Raw genomic sequence first — 23,948 nt, forward strand, 5'->3', positions numbered from 1 at the left:
TTAAATAGTTCCTCAGTGATATCTACCAAAAAGATACTAACAATTATCTTCATTTACAGACTGGAGAAATGATGAATAACTAACTCACCAGGTCACAAGGTTCTTAAGTGGTAGAGCCATGATTTGAATTCAGGCAATTCCAGCACCAAAGCCAATTTCATAACCCTCATGGGTTGCCACCTTTTAAAAAACAAAACCTGATCCTTACCCTCAAAGAACTCATGTACTTTCTTTTCCCACAAGATGATCTTTCCCAGCTTCTTTGATCCAGTTTGGAAATCTCTCATGTGAAAGTAAATGAAGCATTTTCACAAATGCCCTGTCAAAACTCAGTCCAGTTTCCTTCATGATTAGTGATGGAGTTACATGTCAGCAGCTTCTTTATCAGCTTAGATTTTTAAGGCTTAAAGGACTTAGGATATTAATTTAATAATGCATCACTGAAAACAGTTGTTATAACTAAAAGGACAATATGGTGGAGCTTAAGTGAAACAGAGCTTCACATCTGACCTCTCAACAACCCTTCTGGCTTCCCAGAAGCCATTCCTCACCCCTGTTACTGAGGGACCAAAGAAAACTGTGCTTGTCAGTCAAGATACTCATGATAATAATGGCATAATCATACTTTACATTTATTGAGCCTCTATTATGAGCCCTGTCCTGGACCAGGTGATTTCTGCTATGTCTTTATCATAGCCATTTTCTAGAGAATGCTGAGGATATGAGGAGTGAATAATATTTCTCCAAGTTTCATAGCTGGTAGCTTGAATTCTTCTGTGCCCATGTTCCTAACCAGGATCTCACTCTGGGGCTCTCTCTCTCTCTCTCTCTCTCTCTCTTACACACAGACCATTTTGTTGGTAGGAAGTCTCAGTTCTATCCTAAATTTCTGAGTGGGACACTACTACAATCTCATATTATTAACTTTACCCTTTTCACATTTTTCTTTCTTAGACTATTCTACCACCATCGAAGAGAAATATAAATGAAAAAGTACAATTGTACATTTACCAGAATTTGAAATTTTAGTCATCTTATAAATATGTTAAAACTTAATTTGATTTTTGTCTCAATTTCATTATTTTATCTGGTTTTAGAATCAGTTATTTTTTTCATTTTTAGTGTTTAATGACTGTGATACTATTTGCTAATGATGTATCTTGGCTTTCTGGGAATGGTTGATTATATAATTTTCCTAGTACAGTTTCATTATTTTACCATTTTTGGTGCGCCTATCAACTTGGATACCTTGTATTATGTTTTGCTTTATAAAAGTCTCCACCTAGAATTACTAGCATGTTTTCCTGGTTAAAGTTAAGGTGAGATCCTTTCCTTTAAAAATGCGTTCTGCTTTTCCTTCCTTTAAAAAAATGTTTACTTTGATGACTGATTCCAGTGTGATTAACTTTTTAAAGACTGACCTGATGTGACTGATAAACCAAATACAATTTTAAAAAAATACCCTTTAATCCAGCAATTTTGTCAAATCACATTAGATGTTCTAGGCTGGAAGATTTTTACTGAGATATTGTACAATTACAAGGAAAATGTGAATCTTATACACATTAGTATCATATAAAAGTGGACTAAAACTGAATTTAATAGCCTTCTTTATAGTTATTATTTCCTTCCCATCAAGTTATATAGTTTTTTTTTAAATATTCATTTCTGTTGCTATTTCTTTGCCCATACCGCATTCCATTTTGTGTTAAAGTACTTTCTGGTTTCATTTTGTGGTGGATGACTGGTTAAAAATCTGTATTCATAAATTCAGAGAAGAAAACTAAGTACCAGTGTATAGCTCTCCTTCACTTCAGTTTTAAAAGTACTCTAGACTCAATCTTCTAAATGAATTAAAGGGATATTACTTAAATGCCCCACTGGGGGGGAAAAAGTACTCTGGAAGAAATATTTAGCTAAGTTTGGATATATGATGATGATAAGACCAGAGCTTGACCCTTTCTGACTCTCAAGTTAAAAGAAAACAAAAAAGAAAAAGAAAAACCAGATTAACAAGTAACTACTATAGGAATTCAAGAAGTTTTTCAAGATGGCACTATACTGCTCTTTTTTAAGTCTAGTTTTGTATCCTCTTTCCTAGAATTAGAAATAAAATGATAACAAAGAAAACACCTCATACTAACGAGATGGAGACAATGTCTTAAAAAAAAGCAGAGGGGGGAGTCAGAGTAATAAAAAGGTCCCTCTGCTAGTTTTATCTTTACTTTTGTTTGTTTGTTTGTTTTGGCCAGTCATAGGGCCTGAACTCTGGGCCTGGGCACTGTCCCTCAGCTCTTCAGCTCAAGGCTAGTGCTCTACCACTCGAGCCGTAGCACCATTTCTGGCTTTTTCTGCTTATGTGGTGCTGAGGAATTGAACCCAGGGCCTCATGCATGCAAGGCAAGCACTCTACCACTGAGCCACCTTCCCAACCCTTATCTTTACTTTTGATAAATGTATGTAGAAGAATTGTAAAGAACAGGAAACATCCATATTCTAAAAGAAATGGAGACTTGTACCCTACCACGCAAGATCAAAATTAGTTAGGTTAAAATTGTTCATCTTCTTAGAAGAAATAGTTGATGTTTCACAGAACTAAATATATTGACATGGAAGCTTAGCCCTTCTTGTGACCAAGCAAGTAGAGACAGTCAATGTAAAATTCTCGAATAGCAGCCAAAGGATCTCAGAGACAAAATTGCTTTAGGGAATCACAAAAAGAGGCTTTTAGAAATTGCGCTCCACTTAATATAAGGAGTAATTTTTTTTCCCCTCAAAATGACTGAAAGGCTATTCTTTGCTTTCTGGTCACAGTGGTTTCGTGTATGTTGAGGCTGGCATTCACTGAACTAAGGTTTCCATATTTTAGCTTTGAAAAACCCTGAAATTACTTGAACTTCTTTTCAGAACTCCAAAGTTGACACCTTTTGTTGTCCAAATGAATGCTTTCCAGAATCAGAGTCATGCTTGATTTGCTTACATTTCAGAGCTCTAGAAATGGCTAAAATTTACACACATCACATTACAATGTGTCATTGTTAAAACACTTTATATTAATGCAAGTGACTTTTTTTGCTAAATAATGCAGGAAAAATATATTAATTTGGCTTTAAAAGATGCACATTAATTCATGTGTATAATTAATAGCTTCCAGATGTTCCCTGCTTAAAGAAAAGGTTCTCATTAGTTTATCCTCCTAATGTTCCTGGAGAGAAAGAAGACACTTGTTAATGCTTATTTTACTGAAAGAGACATTCATACACCAAACTGGTAAATCATTTGACAAAAATTAAGAAAGAATGAAATCAGCAGTCTCATGAAAGAATCTTGGTCTTAAGGGGGAAGACAACTCATTCCTCTGCTCCTGTATCACAGCCAGTCTGTCATCTGGGTTTCATAGTCTATGCTTTTAAGACCAAAGAAAAACAGCACTAATTAAGCATTAATTAAAATATTAGTAAAGTTATGTATTTCATTAAAAAAGAAGTCATCATGAAATGAAGATTGGAACTCTCCTTCATTTTCTTCCCATTTATTTCTAGTGCAAAGTTTAGAGGTTTTTCAATTGGTGACTAAACTACCTGAATTAGGGGTCACTGTATTATTTGATCCTTACTGTTAGGTGAAGATTTAGCCTTTGTTTAAGCTATTTTCCCCCTTCAGTGTTCTTATTATTGTTGTCTTTAACCTTTGTTCACTATTTTTCCTTTCCAGTTTATCCCTATGCCTGTACTGTATGGTGTGTTCCTCTACATGGGTGTGGCCTCACTGAATGGAGTCCAGGTACGTTTTCCATAGCAATCTGAGTTACATAGTGCTTGTCTGCTTGTAAGAATAATCCAGTAATAGATCTTTCAAGGAAAGTGTTAATCATTTATGGCTGAGTCTCAAATTATATTTATATTCTAATCTCTCTACCTATCACTTGCTTTTCTGATTCAATTGACATGTTACCATCACAAATACTCATCCTTGAAAGAAGGTGTCAGAAGTAATTTAACCAGGAACATCTTTTTTCTCTTTCTGTCCCCCTCAATCTCCTTTTCTCTCTTCATTCTTCCTCTGTTTGCCCCTTCTTTTCCTCCCTTCATCTCAAGAAGAATATCCCACTTCTTCAGTACGTTCTTCAAGATGATTTGTACCCAATTGCCTTAACCCTGTATTAAGAACCAACTACTCTTTCTTCATGTCCATTCCACATGGCTGAGCACATTGATCAAATGTTTTGTTCCAGTTAAAGCCAATGTGTATTATGTACTGCTTTTATGAAAAAAACTTCAGCTATTCACAACTTTGGTAAAACTGGCCCACTTTTTAAAAATCATTAGGGAAGACTTTGTAAGGGACTCTGTCTTTCAATTGAGGTTTAATTTAATTGGCACCAGGAAACTGGAAGTTCTGCTGCTGTTTTTTGGCACCTTGTTAATTGTAGCCTTATTTAGCACTCAGTAATGTTTTAATGGGAAAAGACTGCATGTTCTGTGAACATCATAAGAATTTATTTGAACTCCTTCAAAATAGTCTTTGCTTCCACTTATTGAATTTAGATTAACGTTGTTTCAAAGTCAGATAGATCTGGGCAATTGGCCAGACCCCCCAAAGAGAAAAGGCTACTTCACTTTTCCCTTTTTCGGTTCATTGAGTAGAGTTCCTGGGATATTTGTTGGAAAATACAAAGTGATTTTTCACAGAATGTGCTAGTTGAATATGAATGTGACTTTATTTGTGCCCATTAAACTTCAATGACATGTAAATTTGTGAAGGTATTTTATTTTTCTACCCTTGTCAATAATTTTTTTATTCTCCTGAATAGAAAAACATGAACCTAATGTGGCCCCCAAACTGATTGTTTGCCTTTTATGACTTAGTCTAGATGGTCCGATTTTGTGTGTTCAGGAGCTTTCTCAGTGATTGGAACCTAGTAGATATCTATTAAAGAGAAGAAAAGAACAAACCATTTCCTAATAATAGAGAAAAACCATCCTGAAGGGACTAATGAATTTCTTCAATTCTGCAATATTATTATTCCTCATGCTTTTCTCATTTCCTTACTTTACCCTTGATTTTTTTCTCTTTTTAGACCCTTTTAGCAAGATTTACTTAGCAAGAGATTTTATAGCCTAGTCATTATGAAAGAGAAATGTGCCATCAGCCAAAAATATCTTTAAAGGGAGGAAGAAAACCCTTTATAAACAGGAAATCACTCTAGATTTTTAAAAAAAACCTGTGATATTGTAGTTTACATTTCTCCTTTTCCTCCAAAAAAGAAAAACAGACATTGCCTCCCAGCTGTTATACTTACTCAACCCAACATATAGTTACCAAATATATGCCACTGAAAAACCGTCTGATGTGTTCTTAAATATCCTGTGCATCACTATCAATGTCAGCTTATCAGTTATTCCACCATCATTTCAATATGTGTTTGTACATGACTGTGCACTCCCTCTCTTACATTCACACATCTCGCTGTCTCTGTCTACTTGTCTCAATGGAGCATTCATGTGACCTTTTTCCTGCAAAGAAATGGTGATACATTGCTGGATGTATTAGTTAAGCTATGTCATATAAATGATATGGAATTTTACGGGAATATCAATATGTTGCCCATTTTTAAGTTGAATACTTCCTAATATTTCCTTGAAGGTGTATGATGCATAGATCATCCCTTCTTTCTGATGAGGCAACTGGGATAGTCAGGGGTCTCGTTTGATCATGGCACTACCAAAAGAGGCACAAAACCCTTTTCTGCTGAGACTGAGAGGTAGAAAGTGAAACAAGGAAATGAACAATTTATGTCTCAGTTTGTGACCTCAGTCTTTTTTTAATAATAAGTTTTTTTATTGTGAAAATACCATACAAAGGGGTTACAATTACATGAGCAAGGTAATGAGTACATTTCTTATCAAGCATTGTTGCCTCCTCCTTTGTTTTCCCTTCCCATCCCTGTCCTCCCATCTCCACTCCCCTCACCAAAGTTGTAAAGTTTGTTTTTTTGACATAGCATCTTGTACATTTCATTGTTGCAATGGATCCACCTGTATCCCTATTTAAACAATTTGTTTTTTCCCTTCCCCTCCCCAAATTATACCAACATCAAATGCAGTAAAACCAGGCATTATACTGTGGGGGAGGGACATACAAAGCAACAAAAAAATCACCTTATAAATATGTTAGAAACAATAGCAAGAAAGAGAAACCACTTGTGTCCTTATCTTGGGGTTCATTTCGCCTAACATCAACTTATCTGACCTTTTTTGCTTGTCTCAGACATATACTTGTTATTGCAAATAAGGGAAGCCATAGGACCTATGTTTCTTTGAGCCTGGCTTACTTCACTTAATGTACACTTGTTCAGCCACTTTGGAAAGTAGTATGGAGATTCCTCAGAAGACTCCACATAGAACTCCCCTGTGACCCACTTTCAGGCATTTACCCGAATGATCATAAACACGACCATATGAAAGCTACCAGTACAACTATGTTTATTGCAGCATTATTTACCATAGCTAAGGTATGGAACCAACCCAGATGCCCCTCAGTAGATGAATGGATCAAGAAAATGTGGTATATATACACAATGGAATTCTATGCCTCCATCAGAAAGAATGACATTGCCCCATTTGTTAGGAAATGGAAAGACTTCGAAAAAATTGTATTAAGTGAAGTGACCTCAGTGTTGAGTAACCACTATCTCTCATGTATCTGTATCACATTTCTGAAAAAAATAGCAAAAATTAAAGGACTTGTGCTGTGGTCTAAGCTAAACTAAATTTCTGTACTTCCTTTGCAGCACTTTGTCCATTGAAAGGGACACTGTTTGCCTAAATTATAGAATATAAATTTTTAGCAAGGGACACTGTTTGCCTAAATTATAGAATATAAATTTTTAGTGGTTAGTCAGACATAGTGGAAATGACTTGCATTAGCATTTGAAGTAATATAATTGGAGTCTCTTCCCCTTTTCTACCCAGTTCATGGATCGTCTGAAGTTGCTTCTGATGCCTCTGAAGCATCAGCCTGACTTTATCTACCTGCGTCATGTGCCCCTGCGCCGAGTCCACCTGTTCACTTTCCTGCAGGTGTTATGTCTGGCCCTGCTCTGGATCCTCAAGTCAACAGTGGCTGCTATCATTTTTCCAGTCATGGTGAGCTTTTCTTTCACGAACCTATCCATGAGGTTATTTTGCTATCATATGTTATTGAGAGATGCAAGCCCTCAGTCGTTTAGGTATGATTCCAACATTTTTCAGTTTTTACCTCATCACTGTAAGATGTTATTATTAACTTTCCTTGCCTATGATAATTAGATGAACTTACAATCTTGCTTACCTGAGTTCAAATACAGGCTTTGTGGTAGTCAGTGAATCTCCTTGAGCCACCATTAACTCTTGAGTCAAATGTGGGTGATATTGTCATTGTTTTGTATGCCAAGAATGCTCGGTGAAGCTCAAGTGTATAGCACAATGCTAGATACATTGTTGATATCCGTGTACATTATTTAAAAAATATTGTACAATTGGGGCAATCTAAATTAAAATAAAGTACATGTCAGTCCAAATTTCAGAAATAACTTCTGGAGGATTTTGTAAGAAATCCTCAGATTCATCAGAAGAAATGGAATGAGAAGCTTTGATTTTGAAGGTGTTGTGACTAGTGTCTTGCCATGTTTAAGACTAGACTCTATAGCCTTGCCATGCTGTGATAAGAAACAAGGGAAAGCAACTAACATTCCATTCAAATCAGAAGTGAATGAAGAAGGGCTAGGGGTGTGGCTGGAGCAGTAGAGTGTTTGCAGTAGCTTTCTCCCCTCTCCCCGCAGTGCTAGGGTTTGAACTCAGGGCCTTGCCCTTGCTACAACAGGTGCTCTATGACGATCTGTACCCCCAAGCCTCTAGTGAATGAAGGAAAAAGAAATAAAAGCTGCTTGGTCTCACTAATAAGTTTTATTCATTCCCATTAGTCCACATTTCTTGTAAGAAAATGCACACATACACTTAAGACAGGACACAAAGCACAAACTCCCCTCAGGTCTGTTCTATCTGTCCTATAGTTCTGGAAAAAGTTTCTGTACATCTCTTACTCTTAAATAGAATTATAACTTTCTTTGTTCTTTGTAATTGTTTTATCTCCCAGAGACACAGAGAGATAAAATAAAATGATAAAATAAATATTCATATCATATTTGTTAAGTCCAATTTTTTAAATTAATTTTTTAAAATCTCTTTAAGATATAATTGTCCAAAGGAGTTGCTATTTAACAAAGCAGTATATGAATACAGAATATCTTGATCAATATCACCTATTTCAACATTCTTACCCATCCCTCCCCGACCCACCCCTTCCCTCACTCTTCTTAATTTTTTATGTTATGCATTGGATTCTTGTCTGCATTTCCCCCCTCTTTTTGCTCTCATCCTTCTAGCTCTTTCCCTTGATTCCACCCCATCCCTTTTGGGTACTAGCTTCCTGGTGTTTTATCTTTCTGAACTTTGATATTAGTTTTCTAAGGAATTACACTATTTGAGATCTCTCTTGAATCTACAGTATTTGATCATATAATACATATGTGTGTATGTGTGTATGAGAGAGATCTGTTGTAAAAACACAGTGAACATGAGAAATGACTCCCATTTACTTATTCATATTGTGTTATCTACCTACCTATTTTTTCTAAAATCAGAATAAATGAAGCTAGGCCATAATATATTTGAAATATATCTAGTAAACCACTTATTGTGTCAAATAATAATACCTTAGTGAAGTACCTGTAGTTTATCAGAGTTTTTATCTGGTTACAAAAGTTCTGTACTGTTAGCAGGGTGGGTATCACTGATTCCTCTAGGAGTTGAAGAAACTGGCATATAGAATATGTGTGATGTAGATAAAGACAGATGTTTAATTTGACACAGAACTCCTACAACTCTCCTGTCTCTCTGCTGTGGAGCAAAGATCTTTAATTATCTTCAGAGATGAAGTAAGGGAAAGGGAATTGCTTTTCAAAAGAAACCCATAGACTAAAGATAGAGAGGCCAAGAATATGACTCTTGGAAACGGACAACCACGACCCCTTGAATGCTTTCTTTACCTGGTTACATACTGCCTAAGAGTTTAGAATGGTATCAGGTACGTGGTAAGTACATGTTGAAATAGCCCTGTAAATAAAATGATCTAAGAATCTTTAAGTACTATCTTATATGGAAGATATCTTAGTATTCTTGCATTCTGCAGATTTTCTTGATTTTTTGTATATATTTATTGTAAAATGTTGTACAGAGGCATTACAGTTACATGAGTAGGGTAATGAGTACATTTCGTAGTGAGCATTGTTACCTCTTCCTTTGTTTTCCCCCCACCAATACTTCCCTCCCCACCTCCCCAACTCCTCCTGTCTGCCCCCCCACACCCCGATATTGTAAAGTTCATTTTCAACATAATGTCCTGTATATTTTGTTGTCACAATGGGTCAGCCTGCATCCCGATCTAAGCATTCTGCAATATCCCTTCCTCTCCCTAAATTACAAACATGTATATACAAGATGCAGAACACCAGCATCAAATCCAGTGAAAACAGGGGTTATACCATGGGGGAAGAACATACGAAAGAAACAAAAGAATCCCATAGTGCATTATAAGTACATTAAATGCACTAGCAAGCAAGAAAAAAACACTTGTGGGTTTTGTTTTTTGTTTTTTGCTTAATATTATCTCATGTGGTCATATGTACATAGCCTTTGACCTTCTCTGCTTGTCCTAGACATGCACACAAGGGAAACCATGGGACCTATGTTTCTTTGGGCCTGGCTCACTTCACTTAGTATAATTTTTTCCAAGTCTTTTCATTTCCTAACAAATGAGGCAATGTCATTCTTTCTGACGGAGGCATAGAATTCCATTTACACACACACACACACACACACAAACACACACACACACACCTTTTCTTGATCCATTTCTACTGAGGGGCATCGGGGTTGGTTCCATATCTTAGCTATGGTAAATAATGCTGCGATAAACAAGGTTATGCTGATAGCTTTGATATGACCTTGTTTGTGATCGTTTGGGTAAATGAGCAAAAGTGGGATTGCTGGGTCATAAGGGAGCTCTATGTGGAATCTTTTGAGGAACCTCTTTGATTTCCCAAAACCTATATAAATTTTTAAATTGTATAATTTAAAATTATGCATAGCTGTTTTGACATGTAAATTTTGTTTTTATTAAAAATCTTAACGTGGAAGGGGAAATTATTTTGAAAAATCATCCTTTCACATTAAAATTCTAATTTAATGGGATCATTCATTTCAGTGAAACACAGTGAGTTTAAATTGAGAATTTTATGGGACAGTTTTCTCTATGAAGAAATGATTATGGCCTGCTTGGTAGAAGCCCACTCCTGAGCCTGAGTTCTGCCTTGTACTAAATGGGCTTTCTGCTGCTTAGTTGGGGAAATCCCAGCAATTGGTATAACTTCCTTTGACATACTTTCATTCCATCTTCCCATTTTTAATGAGTTTTTTATTGTGAAAATACTATACGGAGGAGTTATAATTACATAAGCAAGGCAATAAATACATTTCTTATCAAGCATTGTTGCCCCCTCCTTTGTTTTTATCCTACCATCCCTGCCCTCCCATCTCCACAACTACACTCCCCCCCATCTCCCCACCCCCTCCCCGGCCAAAGTTGTAAAGTTCATTTTTCAACATAGCATTTTGTACATCTCATTTTTGTAATAGGTCCACCTGTATCCCTATTTAAATGATTTGTTTTTTTTCCCCCCTTCTCCTCCCCAAAGTATACCAATACCATCTTCCCATTTTTTCCCTTCCAGATTTTGGCTCTTGTAGCTGTCAGAAAGGGTATGGACTACCTCTTTTCCCAGCATGACCTCAGCTTCCTTGATGACGTCATTCCAGAAAAGGACAAGAAAAAGAAGGAAGATGAGAAGAAAAAGAAAAAGAAGAAGGGAAGTTTGGATAGCGATAATGATGATGTAAGGAACTTTCCAAAATTCCGAAGTAAGCTAGTTGAAGACAAAAGTGTCGAAAAGAAAATGAAGTTAATAGACCTGATGTGCAACAGAGTGCTGAGTTCTTAGAACGTTTATCTGGCCTTAGTGTCAGTGTCCCTCATCCCACTGCCCCCCCCAATTTACCTTGTGTTTTCTCATTTTTTTTCTAAAGCCTTGCTGTAACCATTAATATATTAATAATGGCATCATGACTGCTAAAAAGAAATACCCCACATTTAAAGAACTCCAGTCCCATTGATGGAAAGGAAGTTTGCTAGATCACTAATGCTATAAAATGTATTTGGCTTATGATTGATATCCTAGGATTTATATTTCAACTGGTAACTCAATTTTCTGCAATTTTAAGTCTACTATGGATGGATGTCACAGGAGGTTTATTTAAAGAGGCTCTCAATGAAGTCCTACGCTGGTATATTATACTAGCAGTGCACTTACACTAAAACGATTTGCAATTATCTTTCCAAAAGTCTTCAAAAAAAAAAAAGGAAAGGGAATTGGAGTTTAGGGTCTTTTTACCTAATTATATGGTCAGTGTCATAGTCCAGATGGTCCTTCTGTAGCTAGCTGATTAAGTTAAGAAATGAAATTATTGATATTTTTATTCTTTGGAAGACCATGTTGTAGAAGTACAGATGCTCTGGCAGGGATCTGTAATGAATCCCAAGCAAAAGAAAAGCTGGGATTGCTCTTGCTTTGACAAAAGCTTGCACACACATATTTACACGCATGCACACATACAGCCATAGATATACAAAGACACACACACACACACACACACACACACACACACACACACACACAAACTTATCCCAGTAGCATTTTGAAACAATTGCCAAAATGCTATTTTTCATGTGATTTTTTTTCTGGATTTTATACAGTATAGTGTCACGAATCAACTTTTGTGTGTTTACCCATTCTAAAATAGGGATATAGTTAACTTTTATTGTCTGTTCTATACTTGATAACTTGAGTTATGCATACATTTTGCTGAATGATCAGAACAGATCTTTAAATAAAGGGTATACTTTTGTCCTCATTTCAACTGAGAAATGCTAACATTCTTAATTTTTCAAAAATTAAAAATTTCTATTTCACTCAGATGTTATTGACAAATAAAATTGTATGGATATACAGTATATGATGTGGCATCTAGATACATATATTTAACTAATTTTTGTAAGATTGCATAGCCATAAACAGTGATGTTCAACTCTAATCCAAGCCTCTCTACCTATTTCCAGTTGACTGGACTGTCTGATTATATTCTTTTTGTAGAACTTGGACATGGCATAATGAAGGGAGACAACAGACAGAATTGAATTTCAGATAAATTGATCCACTAGAAAAAGACAAAACATACATGACACATTTAGCTAAGGAGAAAAGGGACTGAGGGAGCTTTTAGGACTGTAACCATCTATCTTTATAGTGAGAGCAGGTATATAGATTTTCTGTTTCTAATGATGATATAAAAGGAGAGAATGTATTTAAGCTGCAACCGAGATTAACATGGCATTAAGAAGAATGATACCCTTGCACATTGAATAGAATCAAAGATTGAAATAAATCTCTGAACCATTGAGGACAATGAAAATGAATTGCCTGAAATAGTTAGATGATCAAAGCAGTATTTCATCTTGAATTTGTAAAGGTTACTTCAGTGCATGTCTATAAACACAAAACTTAAAATGTATGCAAAGCTATATTGTGGAACTTTCTTTAATTTTTTTAAATTATCTTTAAGTAGCTGTACAGAAGTGTTTCAATTTAACATATCAATTTATGAGTACAATGGATTAAAAAATACCATCTTTGAGGAATTTTTTTCAAATTCTAAATATTATTTTATTTCAGAGGTGTAATATAGACAGAATAATATTGTCTGCTATATATTATAGGCCATCATTTCTCCATGGAAGAGTTGGTCTCTCTGCAGTTGGTCTCTTCATTAAATGGCATTCAGAATATTGAACACTAGCTAAGGCTTACTTTGAGAAATGCAAATTGTTGGAAGTATCTATCATAGTATGGTTTGCACAGTTTTCTCTACCATGTATACACTGCTATTGACAGTTTTCTATATATGTATATATATATATATATATATACAACATACATCATAAGTTTTCTCTACCATGTATACACTGCTGTTGACAAAGTTTTCTATATATGTATATATATATACAACACATATCATAATATACTATATATAATATAGTATATATAGTATATTAAATAGTGTATATATATACTCTCTATAGTATATATAGAGTATATATGTACTCTATATATACTCTATATATACTCTATATATACTCTCTATATATATTATGATGTGACACTTGCCTAAGTTTTTCTAAAGTTACTTATCTGTAAGTGGTAAAGCCCATTGCTTTCCAGTGACCAAAAAAAAATGGCTTAAATGAGCTCTAGAAATGTTTTACAATTTGTAGCAGGAATTTCAGCAAATCATATTTTATCAAAATATTGCTGTTGCTTTGTGAATATTGGCCATTTTGAACCCTATATTCCCAATAGATTTCCTGACAATGGTATGTGATATTACTGCTGTTCTTACTTTTCTCTCCATTGCACCTGGACCAAAACAACAAATAAACACATTCATTTGCTCTTTGACAATGAATTCATCCAGACAGAGTATATCTGTGCAGTAAGCCCTGGGTAGTAAGCCCATTATTTCAGGACTTTACACTTGGAAGGTAGATCTTCTAAGACTTATCTGATAGTAGTATGGTGTGGGGTCTATGGTTATATGGGACCATACTAAAACCTAAGGCTTGCAACTCAAATATTTATGGACAGAAGCTGTAGAAATTATGACTTATCAACATTTTAGGCCATTTACATCATTTCTTTTTTGTTGCATTTTTTTCAGATATTGATATTTGAACTCAGAGCCTGTGTTCTCATTTAGCTTATTGTGCTTAAGGCTGGAGCTCTGTCCCTTGAGCCACATCTCTACTACCAGCTTTTTGGTGGTTCATTGGAGATAAGAGTCTCATGGACTTTTCTGCCTGGGATGGCTTCTAAATGGCCATCCTCACATCTCAGCCTCCTAAGAATCCAGGCTTATAATAGGCATGAGCCACCAATACCTGGCTCCTCACTTACAACCATTTTGAACCTTCTTGGTAGGCTGTGATTAAAAGTCAGTTGCCAGCTTGTCCATTTCTAAGAACATATTTCAGGGAACATTTGAAGTAAGACTTACTCTTAATATTGCCATGAAGGAAAGTACACGTGGCATCTTAATTATTTGTTTTTGTTTTGCTAGTTTAAATGTAGTGTCTTTGTTCTCCAAGAGGTTATTATTCTCTTAAATTCATTGTGAAGGAATTTTCAATGTCAAAACTTAGTTGTTTTTTTTTTACCCTTGATCTTTTCTTTTTGTGGCACTGAGGATTGAACCCAGGGCTTGGTGAACCCAGCTGTGCTGCGTGTACTTTATCCCTGAGCTACACTCTTAACCCTCTAGTTCTCTTTCCAACTTTCAATTAAAAATTGTCTCCCTGGAGACAACTGGCTTCACTATGTTAAGTATTGGTCCTGTGGAAAGCTGTGACAAATTGAATTAAGTGATCGGTTCTTTAAATAACTCCATGATCAGCTGCCTGGTTTTATCATTTTTAATCCAGTTATTATTCTCTGTTTATCTGGCCATGACACTTCCTATTAGATTTATTTTCTTGGATTTTTTTTTGGTTTTATATTTTTAAACATCTTTGGTACAAGTAACTTGAAGTGAACTCTTCATTGCAAAATAAAATCTGAAATAGAGTATTAAAGTAAGGAAGGGAAAACTAAGGGTCTGTAGACAGCTCATTATAGTGGATGTTAAAATAGTCTACTTGTTTTAGAAGGAAAAAAATGGGTCATGTTTTTCCTAGAGATAGACTTGAACATAAAGAAACAAGAGCTTTAAGACGATATTATAGTTTGGGAAAATTCCTAGATTTAATCTGTTTGCACAGTGAGGTAATTTGCCTCACATATACAATAACCCTTGTTTGCAGGTTGGGAGCTTGTAAAATGCTTTACAAGGAAGTAATAACAATCTCCTTGATGTGGGTTCTCCTTTAAACATACTCAGTTCCCATTCATGCAGAAGAAAAGAGAACAAATGTGAAGAAGTGTTTGAAAAGTTAGCAAACTGGTAATAGGTGTTCTCACCTAGACCTATGTAAATGATAATATGCAGAATATTGAATTGTAGGAAGCAATGAGTAACCAAAGCATTCTAAAAACAGTTATACATTTCTTTCACAGTCTGACTGCCCATACTCAGAAAAGGTTCCCAGTATTAAAATCCCAATGGACATCATGGAACAGCAACCTTTCCTAAGCGATAGCAAACCTTCCGACAGTGAGTAGAACTAACCTCTTGCATGCATGCTTTAACCTGCAGAGAAAATATATAACTCTTATCTTCCCATTGCTCCACTTTAGTTTTCTCTTTCCTTCTCCCCCATGTAAAATATTTATATTTAATTCTGATATAACTTTATTTTTTCTACTCCTAAGCTTTATTGTTCATGTCTTCATTTTATCCATAACCTTTGGTGGTCCTTTCTCTTCTCAAGTCATCACAGTTGTTTGTTTTTTTCAATTGCTAAACCTATAAGCATGTTTTTAATTGATATTCTCCCCCATACCAGTGTCCAGAACTACAGCTTATAGAACTACATCACTGTCATTGTTTGTGTTCCTTAGGTTTCAATCAATGACCAATTCATTACAAAAGATAAATTGCATCATGGGTTTTTCAGTGATCATTTAATCAATGGTTAATATTCACAATTTTGAATATTTCCAATTAAATTGGCAGTCATGACTTCTTAGTGCAATTCTAGGTATAACACAATGTATTTTTTTCTTCTTAATGTCTTTATTTCTCTTCTGTTTCAAAATCACCAGTGTAACTGCATTGGTCTTGCTGGGGAATAGCCTGGTGGCTCCAGTGTAATAGTTTATGTCATGTCATTTTTTTCTTTTGTAATTGAGTTAACAGGCTACTCTAGTAACTTTTGTAAACATCTCAAGCTTCTCCAATAGCAATTAAAAATTGCCTTCAAAGCATTTTCCACTCTGAGTTCTCATTTGAAGAAAATATATTCTAGCTCCAAATGCACTTTAAATTACATTCATCTATTATAGGAACAGACACAGTTGAGATTTTTTTTTGTCTAGTTGGCAGTGCCACTTGAACATCAGTAAGAAGTTAGCATCCTGCTGGGCACTGGTAGCTCACATTTAATTCTAGCTATTCAGGAGGCTGATCTGAGGATCGGAGTTCAAAGCTAGTCCCGGTAGGAAAGTCCATGAGTCTCTTTATCTCCCAATTAACCACCAAAATGCCACAAATGGAGCTGTTGTTCAAGTAGTAGAGCACTAGCCTTGAGTGGCAAAAACTCAGGAACAGCATCCATTCCCTGAATTCAAAAACCAAAACCAAACACCAAAAAATATGTTAATATCCCAAGAAAAGGTTGAAATGAATGAAGATAAAATCTGGAGGAATATATTAGTTATCATTTGCCAAATAACCAACCACCACAAAATTTAGCAGCTTAAACAAATGGTTTTGACATTCAAAAATTTAGGAGCAACTGAAGTGGCAATTGTAGCTCCAGGTCACTTATCCTAAGACTATGAATCAGGCTGTCAGCTAGGACTAAGTTTCTTCTGACTTGATTGGAGTTTTGAATCTGCCTCCAAATTGTCACAAGGCCCGTGTAACACTGGACAAAACAGAAACATCAGTCTTCTATAATCAAGTCTCAGAAGTGGTAGACCGTCACTTCTGCCACGTCTGCCATCTTGTATTGGTTGTGGAGAACATCTTTGTTGAAGTATAGGAAGAAATTACACGAGAACATAAATTCCAGGAAAAGGAGTCATTGGGAAGCCACTTGGATGCTGTCTAGCATCACAGGTTTGAAGAATAAAGAATCAAAGCAGCCTTACATCTGTAGTACAGCATGTAACTCTAAATTATAACTGTAATTGGTACATTTTTATCAATGGGACTTGGTTAGCAGTTTATTTATTTGTGTGTGTGTGTGTGTGTGTGTGTGTGTGTGTGTGTGTGTGTGTGTTGTCTGTTTTGAACTCAGCTTCACACTGCATTTTAGCCAATTAGCTTATCACTGGTGCTCTACCACTTGAACCACAACTCTAGTTGAACTGTTTTGCTGGTTCATTGGAGACAGAGTCTCATACTTTTCTGCCAGGGTTCGCCTCAAACTGAGATCCTCAGATCTTAGCCTCCTGAGTAACTAGGATTATAGGTATGGGCTACTAATATCTGGCTGGAATTCTATTTTGATTTGAAGTTCCCTAAACTAAGTTCTATCTTCATCTTTTATCTCTAGAGAATGAATGACAGGAGCTGTGGTGTACATGCTCAGCTTGTATGTCTTCTATGGATAAAATAATCTGACACAGCACCTTCTAAGTACAGTGTAAAGGCTACTTTTCAAAAATCACCTGCCTCATTTGAGACTTGTGATAAAAGTTGATGTGCCATTCTTTATTCGCCCCAAATCCCTCTAACAGTATAAATTAAAAGTTGATATACTATTAGTTTACTTAAGCAAATGTATGTGATCATTTTGACTGAATGTTTTTCTACCAATATGTCATAGTCCATAAATAATGAGCAAATTCAATCAAAATAGAACTTCAATATCATACCTCAGTATTTTTTTCCTCCTCTTCACCTTCCTCTGCCAGAACTGGGGCTTGATCTCAGGGTCTGAGAGCTGTCCTTGAGCTTTTTTGCTCAAGGCTTTTGCTCTACCACTTGGGTCACACCTCTACTTCCAACGTTTTGTTGGTTAATTGTAGATAAGGGTCTCCTGGGCTGTCTTGCCATGGCTTGCTTCAAACTGAGATACTCAGATCTTAGCTTCCTGAGTAGCTAGAGTGATGGGTGTGACTGACCAGTACTTCCATTTTTTTTCTCTTGAATAATAGCTAAAGATAGAACATGGAAAGAAATGGAAGGGCTATTAGACGTTAAAATGTTGCTCACCCTGGAGGACATAATTCTTTTACCCTCTCACTAGAATGATAGCATTGACTCATATTTCTTAGTCTCCAGTTGTAAAAGTTTCCTCAATTCTGTGAAGATTGTTTCTTTAAATTCTACTTTGATAGTGTTTTTTGATTCTCAGCTTTACTTTCTTTCAGGAGAAAGAGCATCAACATTCCTTGAACGCCACACATCATGCTGATAAAATTCCTTTCCTTCAGTCACTCGGTATGCCAAGGTAAAGGAGAAGCTACTTTCCCCTTGCTCTGTGGAATGATGGTCTCATGGAAATGCAGTCCAAGGGTAGAAGATTGGCAGAACTCCTTGTTCTTTGTCCTCTCTAGGATTTATCTTAAATAAATTACCCAATAATCACACCAGCCTTTGCTTTTAGAAAACATTCTCAGAGACCTGCTTACTCTTAGAAATACTCAACTTCATCAAGTTAAAGCCCAGAATCAAAATGAGTGGTTATCATTTCAGCATCATGCCTGATTTAAGGATAACAGGTCTTTTCCTGGAATTTTTCTCCCGCCCCCAAGCTCGTTATTTATTTATTTATTTTTAGTGTGAGAATACCATACAGAGGAGTTACAATTACATGGGCAAGATAATGAGTACATTTCTTATCAAGCATTGTTGCCTCCTCTTTGTTTCCCCTTCCCATCCCTTCTTTCCTGTAATTTTTCATCCAGGCATTTTCTTCCCCTTGCAAGCTCTCAAGACGACAGATCGTTCTAGGGTTTGCAAAGACTGAAATCTCCAAATGTTGTTAACATGTCAGTCTTTTGGTTTTTTAATTACCAATAATATTACAAGTCTGCTTGTCCTTTTTTGTCTTGCTATTATTTCTTAAAGTCAAGGTATGAAATTTCTACTTATTTTGTGTGTGCTAGCACTAGCAAATCAGGATGTGGGTGATGTCTCTTGGCTTTTTCTGCTCAAGGCTTACCCTCTATAACTAGAGCCATACCTCCAATTTGGGATGTCTGGTGAATAATTAAAGAGTCTCATGGACTTTCCTTCCCATGCTGGCTTTGAACCTTGATCTTTAGGGCTCAGCTTCCAGAGTAGCTAGGCTAACAGGTGTGAGCTGGGTATGAATCACTGGCACCTGGCTTTACTTGAGTTTCTTGACTCTGCTAGCACCTTGATCAAATTTAATACACCTTGTTTTTAACACACAAGGAAGGGATGAGTATCCAAAGTTAGACACATTTGAATTCTGCACAGTGTATAAGCATTTGAAAGATGATAAATAAAACTGGATTTACTATTTATTTTCTTTTTCTTTTTTCTTTTCTTCTAGTCCTCCTAGAACTCCAGTAAAAGTTGTGCCTCAAATTAGAATAGAACTTGAGCCTGAAGACAATGATTACTTCTGGAGGAGCAAGGGAACAGAAACTACATTGTAACCTGTTTGTCTTTCTTTAAAACTGACAAGTTTTGTTGTGAATGTTTTTTGTTTTCATTTTCATTTTGTCCAGATGTTATTTCTTTTTCATTTTTGTTTTGTTTTAGATTTTGGTCACTGGCCAAATCTAGAAGTCTTTCTGCTTCTCTCTTGCATAGGTAAAATCAAGACCATTGTGCTCTGTTCCTTATAAACAGCATCTGAGGAAGTCCCTCACATTCTTAAGCGTTCAGATAGATTCTCTGACAACCAAATTCTTCTGTCACTTAAGACACGCACAGATCCTGTGGGGCTTTTTTTCTTTTATTAAGCAGAGGTCAAAAGTATTAAGGATTTTTTAAACAGCTTTTATTAAAATATTGAAGGAACTTAAAACTTTAGCTTTGGAGCTATGCCCACTGGCTTGTCTTTGTCTGGTAGAACAAACCCAGAACTCTAGACAAAGCTCCTTCTCCCTTGCCAACCTCCCCAGGACTGAAACCATGCTGCTCTTCTAGCCTGCTCTTGCTTGTCAGCCCTAACCTTAGACTTATTATAAGAAGACAAACTAAAGGTACTTTTACCCCATATAGAGAAACCATTGCCATCATTGTAGCAAGTGCTGGAATGTCCCTTTTCGTATGCATCTTTTTTTAACCCTTTAATGAACTTATCTGTTGAGTACATTGGAGAATATTTTTCTTCCTAGATTTTGTTGTTTAAATTATGAGGCCTAACCTGCAACTTATTTTTTGTCAATTTTTTAAACTTTTTTTTTAATTACTGTAAAGAAAATGAATTTTTTCCTGCAGCAGGAAACATAGTTTTGAGTAGTTCTACCTCTTATTTGTAGCTGCCAGGCTTTCTGTAAAAATGGTATTGTATATAAATGTGATTTTTACATACACACACACACACACACACATAAAACACACACAACATGCACATACCCACTCTCTAGGGTAAGCCAGAAGGCTATATCAGATTTAAAAACACCATGTTTCTAAGCATCCATTTTCCCCTTTCTTTGAAAGAATTTTAACTGTTCTCTGAAGAAGACTAAGGGAGAAGAGGAAATTCTTTGACAGTTGAAGTAACTAATTTGTGATGATAATTGATCATATCCAGGCACAGATGCTGGTTGTATTATCTTGTCAGTGTCCTATGCAGTATTGTTAGGCTTTTTTTTCATTTTGATATTTTTGTGTGTCTGTGTGTGTGCTCTGTGTGTGTCTGATGCACATATGTGCAAAAAGTAAGAAAAAGTGACAGACAAAGGGCCAAGTTTTCAATTCCTTATGTCAGTTCTCAGAAAACCCAAACCGTATAGGAAAAATTGAAAATTCCACCAGAGTTCAAGAAAATTACTATTAAAGAAGTGTAAAGATATTTGATTACTCAGATATCAGTTAAAGGCACATTTTTTCTTTCTTTTCTTTTCTTTTTTTTTTTTGTAGTCTGTTCTGTAACCTGAACTCAGGGACTGAGAACTGTCCCTTGGCTTTTATGCTCAAGACTGTTGCTTTACCACTTGAGCTACAGCTCCACTTCCAGCTTTTTGCTGGTTAATAAGAATCTTAAGAACTTTTCTGCCCAGGCTGTCTTCAAACAGCAAACCTCAGATCTCAGTTTTCTGAGTAACTAGGATTACAGGCATGAGCCACCAGTGCCTGGCTACTTTAGTTCACTTTTACAAAAGCTCTAAATGTTGTTTTTTTCTAATCATGAATCAAATTTTGGACATTAAAGCTTCTCTCCATTCCCTTCAGAGAACTGAAGCACCTAAATTTATCACCTCAATCCTTGAGACAAGGTAAAAGCTACCTACATTCCCACTTCTAATCTGTATTCTGTAACTGGGAAGAGTTTGGTATTGGTGATGTCAACACACAAAATAGTACCTTACATTTGTTACAAGGAAGAATTAGTATCCAAGCATTTCATTACTGAGGAACAGAAGTAGCTCCCATACTAACAAGAAAAATCTAAGGTCTACATGGAGCCACTGAGAAGAACTAAATAGACTTTGGAGGGTTTTGTTTCTAGATGGTTTTGTAAACTAGACATGAATACTACAGTATTGTGTGTGCGTCTGTGTGTGCGCGTGCATGTGTGTGTGCGTCTGTGTGTGTGTGTGTGTGTGTGTGTATGGGAGCTTGAACTCAGGGCCTGGGCATGATTCCTTAGCTTTTTCATTCAAGGCTGACACTCTACTACTTGAGCCATAGCTCTACTTCTAGCTTTCTCATGGTTAATTGGAGATAAAATCTCACAGAATTTTCTGCCATGGCTGGCTTCAAACCAAGATCCTAAGATCTCAGCCTCTTGAGAAGCTAGGATAACAGGCATGAGCCCTGGACGCACCCAGCATAACTTTTGTTTAGTTTTGTTTTACAAAGTATTTCTTTCTTTTCTTCCTGATGGGAAGTTGGAGTTCTGAGTTTCAGGTTTCTTGAAGGGCATGCAGAGTTATTAACCAGGAGCCTCCTGACTAAACAGAGTGTTAGAATGGAAAGGATGACAGCTGGTCTGCCTATCAATGGAGCATGAATGCCTCTGGTTCTGCATTCCAGAGGAAAACTCCTGGAGGTGCCCTTTGCCTTGAGAAAAGACACTCTTTATTGTGTGCAACAAACAGATAATTAGGGTCCTCATTGTTTTGTGTGCAGTAGAATAGCATTTTCCTTGCCTTTTCCTCCAGCCAAGGTTGAGAGAAGGTCTAGGGAAGGGACTTAGTGACTTGAGAAACAGGAAAACCAACCATATCATCAGCCCTCACTGGAAAGAACAGGAGACAAAGCAATGACCTGCCATCAGTAATCCAGTTGGTGTGTATTTTATGCACAGGCAACAACACACACAGAGTAATCTCTTGTCAGCTCTTTATTTTGGTGTTTAATATAGAAAATGATTGTCTTCCGTGTTTTTTGGTTCTTTTTCCTTTTTTTTTTTTGTAACTGTGTTAAAGTACTTGAAATGTATTGACTGCTGACTATCTTTAAAAAAATCAAAACCATTTGATTTGTATTACAGAGGTTGACATTGTTCAGGGATGGGACAAAGCTTGCTTCAATCCTTTCCATACCACTTCATGATTTTGGTGCAGAAACCTGAGATTTTCTTACTTTCCCTGTCTGCCCGCACAGCACAAACACGAAGCCCAGGGGCTCCAAGAGGATTGGTGCAGTCATTCAGCTCATTGTCTGAAAGGAATTTTCAGATGCTGATTTTATTGAGCTTTTTGACAACCTGGGGAGGAAAAAAGCAAAAGAAAGAAAAACTTTCATAGTTGATGCTCAGTTGTGTTTTAAAACCAGAGATTTGGTTATATATTCTCTCTTGGCTCAGTTCATTTCATTGTGTTCTATGCGTATAAGCAAAATTCCTGAATTCTTACTTTAGGCAAATATTGCAACTCAGGGCTAAAGTCACCCAGTGAAACTTTTAGAGCCAGAAGTCACTTTGTCCCAGTCCTACAATGTGAAAAGAAGAATAGTTGCCTCTTCTTAGCCATTTTCATGGCGGGTACATATCGTGCACATTACTTTTCAGAATCAATACGCACTTTCAGATATTCTTATTTTTATTCTCTTAAGTCTTTATTAACTTTGGAGAAATGATGCCTCTTTTTATTTTAAATGAAGTAGATCAACATGGTGGAACAAAATGATAAAGAACAGAAAACATTTCAATATATTACTAATAATTTTTCCAATATAAAACCTAAAATTCCTATAACATAGTATTTTACAGTTTTATGAAGCTTTCTATTGTGACTTTTATGGAATTAAGAGATGAAGAAGATGAGATATTTTAGCATTTATATTTTTCAAAATTAAATGTATACTTAAAATAAAGTAACTTTATGCATTTATGAGTGTCAAGTGCTTCTTGTTCAAACATTTAATCATTGAATGACTATTAGGTTGTTTCTTTGGGTCCTGCAGAGATGAGTAAGCCTGCTTCTGTCCCCAAACTTTATTTCTTTAATTTTCAGCAGGAGGATAAAATAAATGCCCAAGTTATACAAAAGGTTTTTAGAATTACTTATTAAGTGCTCATGAATCCTTGTCATACAACAGCTCAAAGTAGAAAACATACATCCATCTAAGAAAAATAGAGTTCAGCTTAAGCACTCATTTAAAAACAATTTATTACTCAAAACAAAATTCCACAGTGGTTTTCCATGCAGAAATGACTTCCAGAAAATACATTGGACATCTTTTTTCTCAGCCTACACAAGCTTTCATATAATATTTAAAATTCTCTAGAAAAACAGTTGCTTTGATTTGTCCTATATAAGGATTTCTGATGGCTTTAAATAAATTAGTTAATTAATGGTATCTGTATTAAAAAAAAAAACATTGTCTAGGAAACTCCAGTTCAGCCCTAGTTATGTTAGTAGGTAAAGCAAATTGTAGAAGGGGTGAAAAATAATCATTGGAGGCAGTAAGAATTTTCATAGGGAA

General features: G+C 35.9%; 1 protein-coding gene across 4 annotated transcripts in view; it reads left to right on the forward strand.

Moving 5' to 3' along the window:
* The window catches only part of Slc4a4 (solute carrier family 4 (sodium bicarbonate cotransporter), member 4), a 312,953-nt gene extending 292,027 nt beyond the window's left edge, over window positions 1-20,926 (forward strand). For 3 of the 4 annotated variants that reach the window (XM_013020185.1, XM_013020187.1, XM_013020186.1), the window contains 6 exons: window positions 3,715-3,783; window positions 6,975-7,148; window positions 10,832-10,993; window positions 15,320-15,416; window positions 18,245-18,324; window positions 19,396-20,926. In XM_013020185.1, coding sequence (XP_012875639.1) covers window positions 3,715-3,783; window positions 6,975-7,148; window positions 10,832-10,993; window positions 15,320-15,416; window positions 18,245-18,288 — 546 coding nt within the window. In that variant the 3' untranslated portion in view covers window positions 18,289-18,324; window positions 19,396-20,926. The remainder of the gene's footprint in view (window positions 1-3,714; window positions 3,784-6,974; window positions 7,149-10,831; window positions 10,994-15,319; window positions 15,417-18,244; window positions 18,325-19,395) is intronic. The other variant, XM_013020188.1, reaches the window with a different exon arrangement.
* The last annotated feature ends 3,022 nt before the right edge of the window (window positions 20,927-23,948 follow it).

The sequence above is a fragment of the Dipodomys ordii genome, unplaced genomic scaffold (assembly GCF_000151885.1).
Source record: "Dipodomys ordii isolate 6190 unplaced genomic scaffold, Dord_2.0 Scaffold49, whole genome shotgun sequence".
Taxonomy (NCBI): Eukaryota; Metazoa; Chordata; class Mammalia; order Rodentia; family Heteromyidae; genus Dipodomys; species Dipodomys ordii.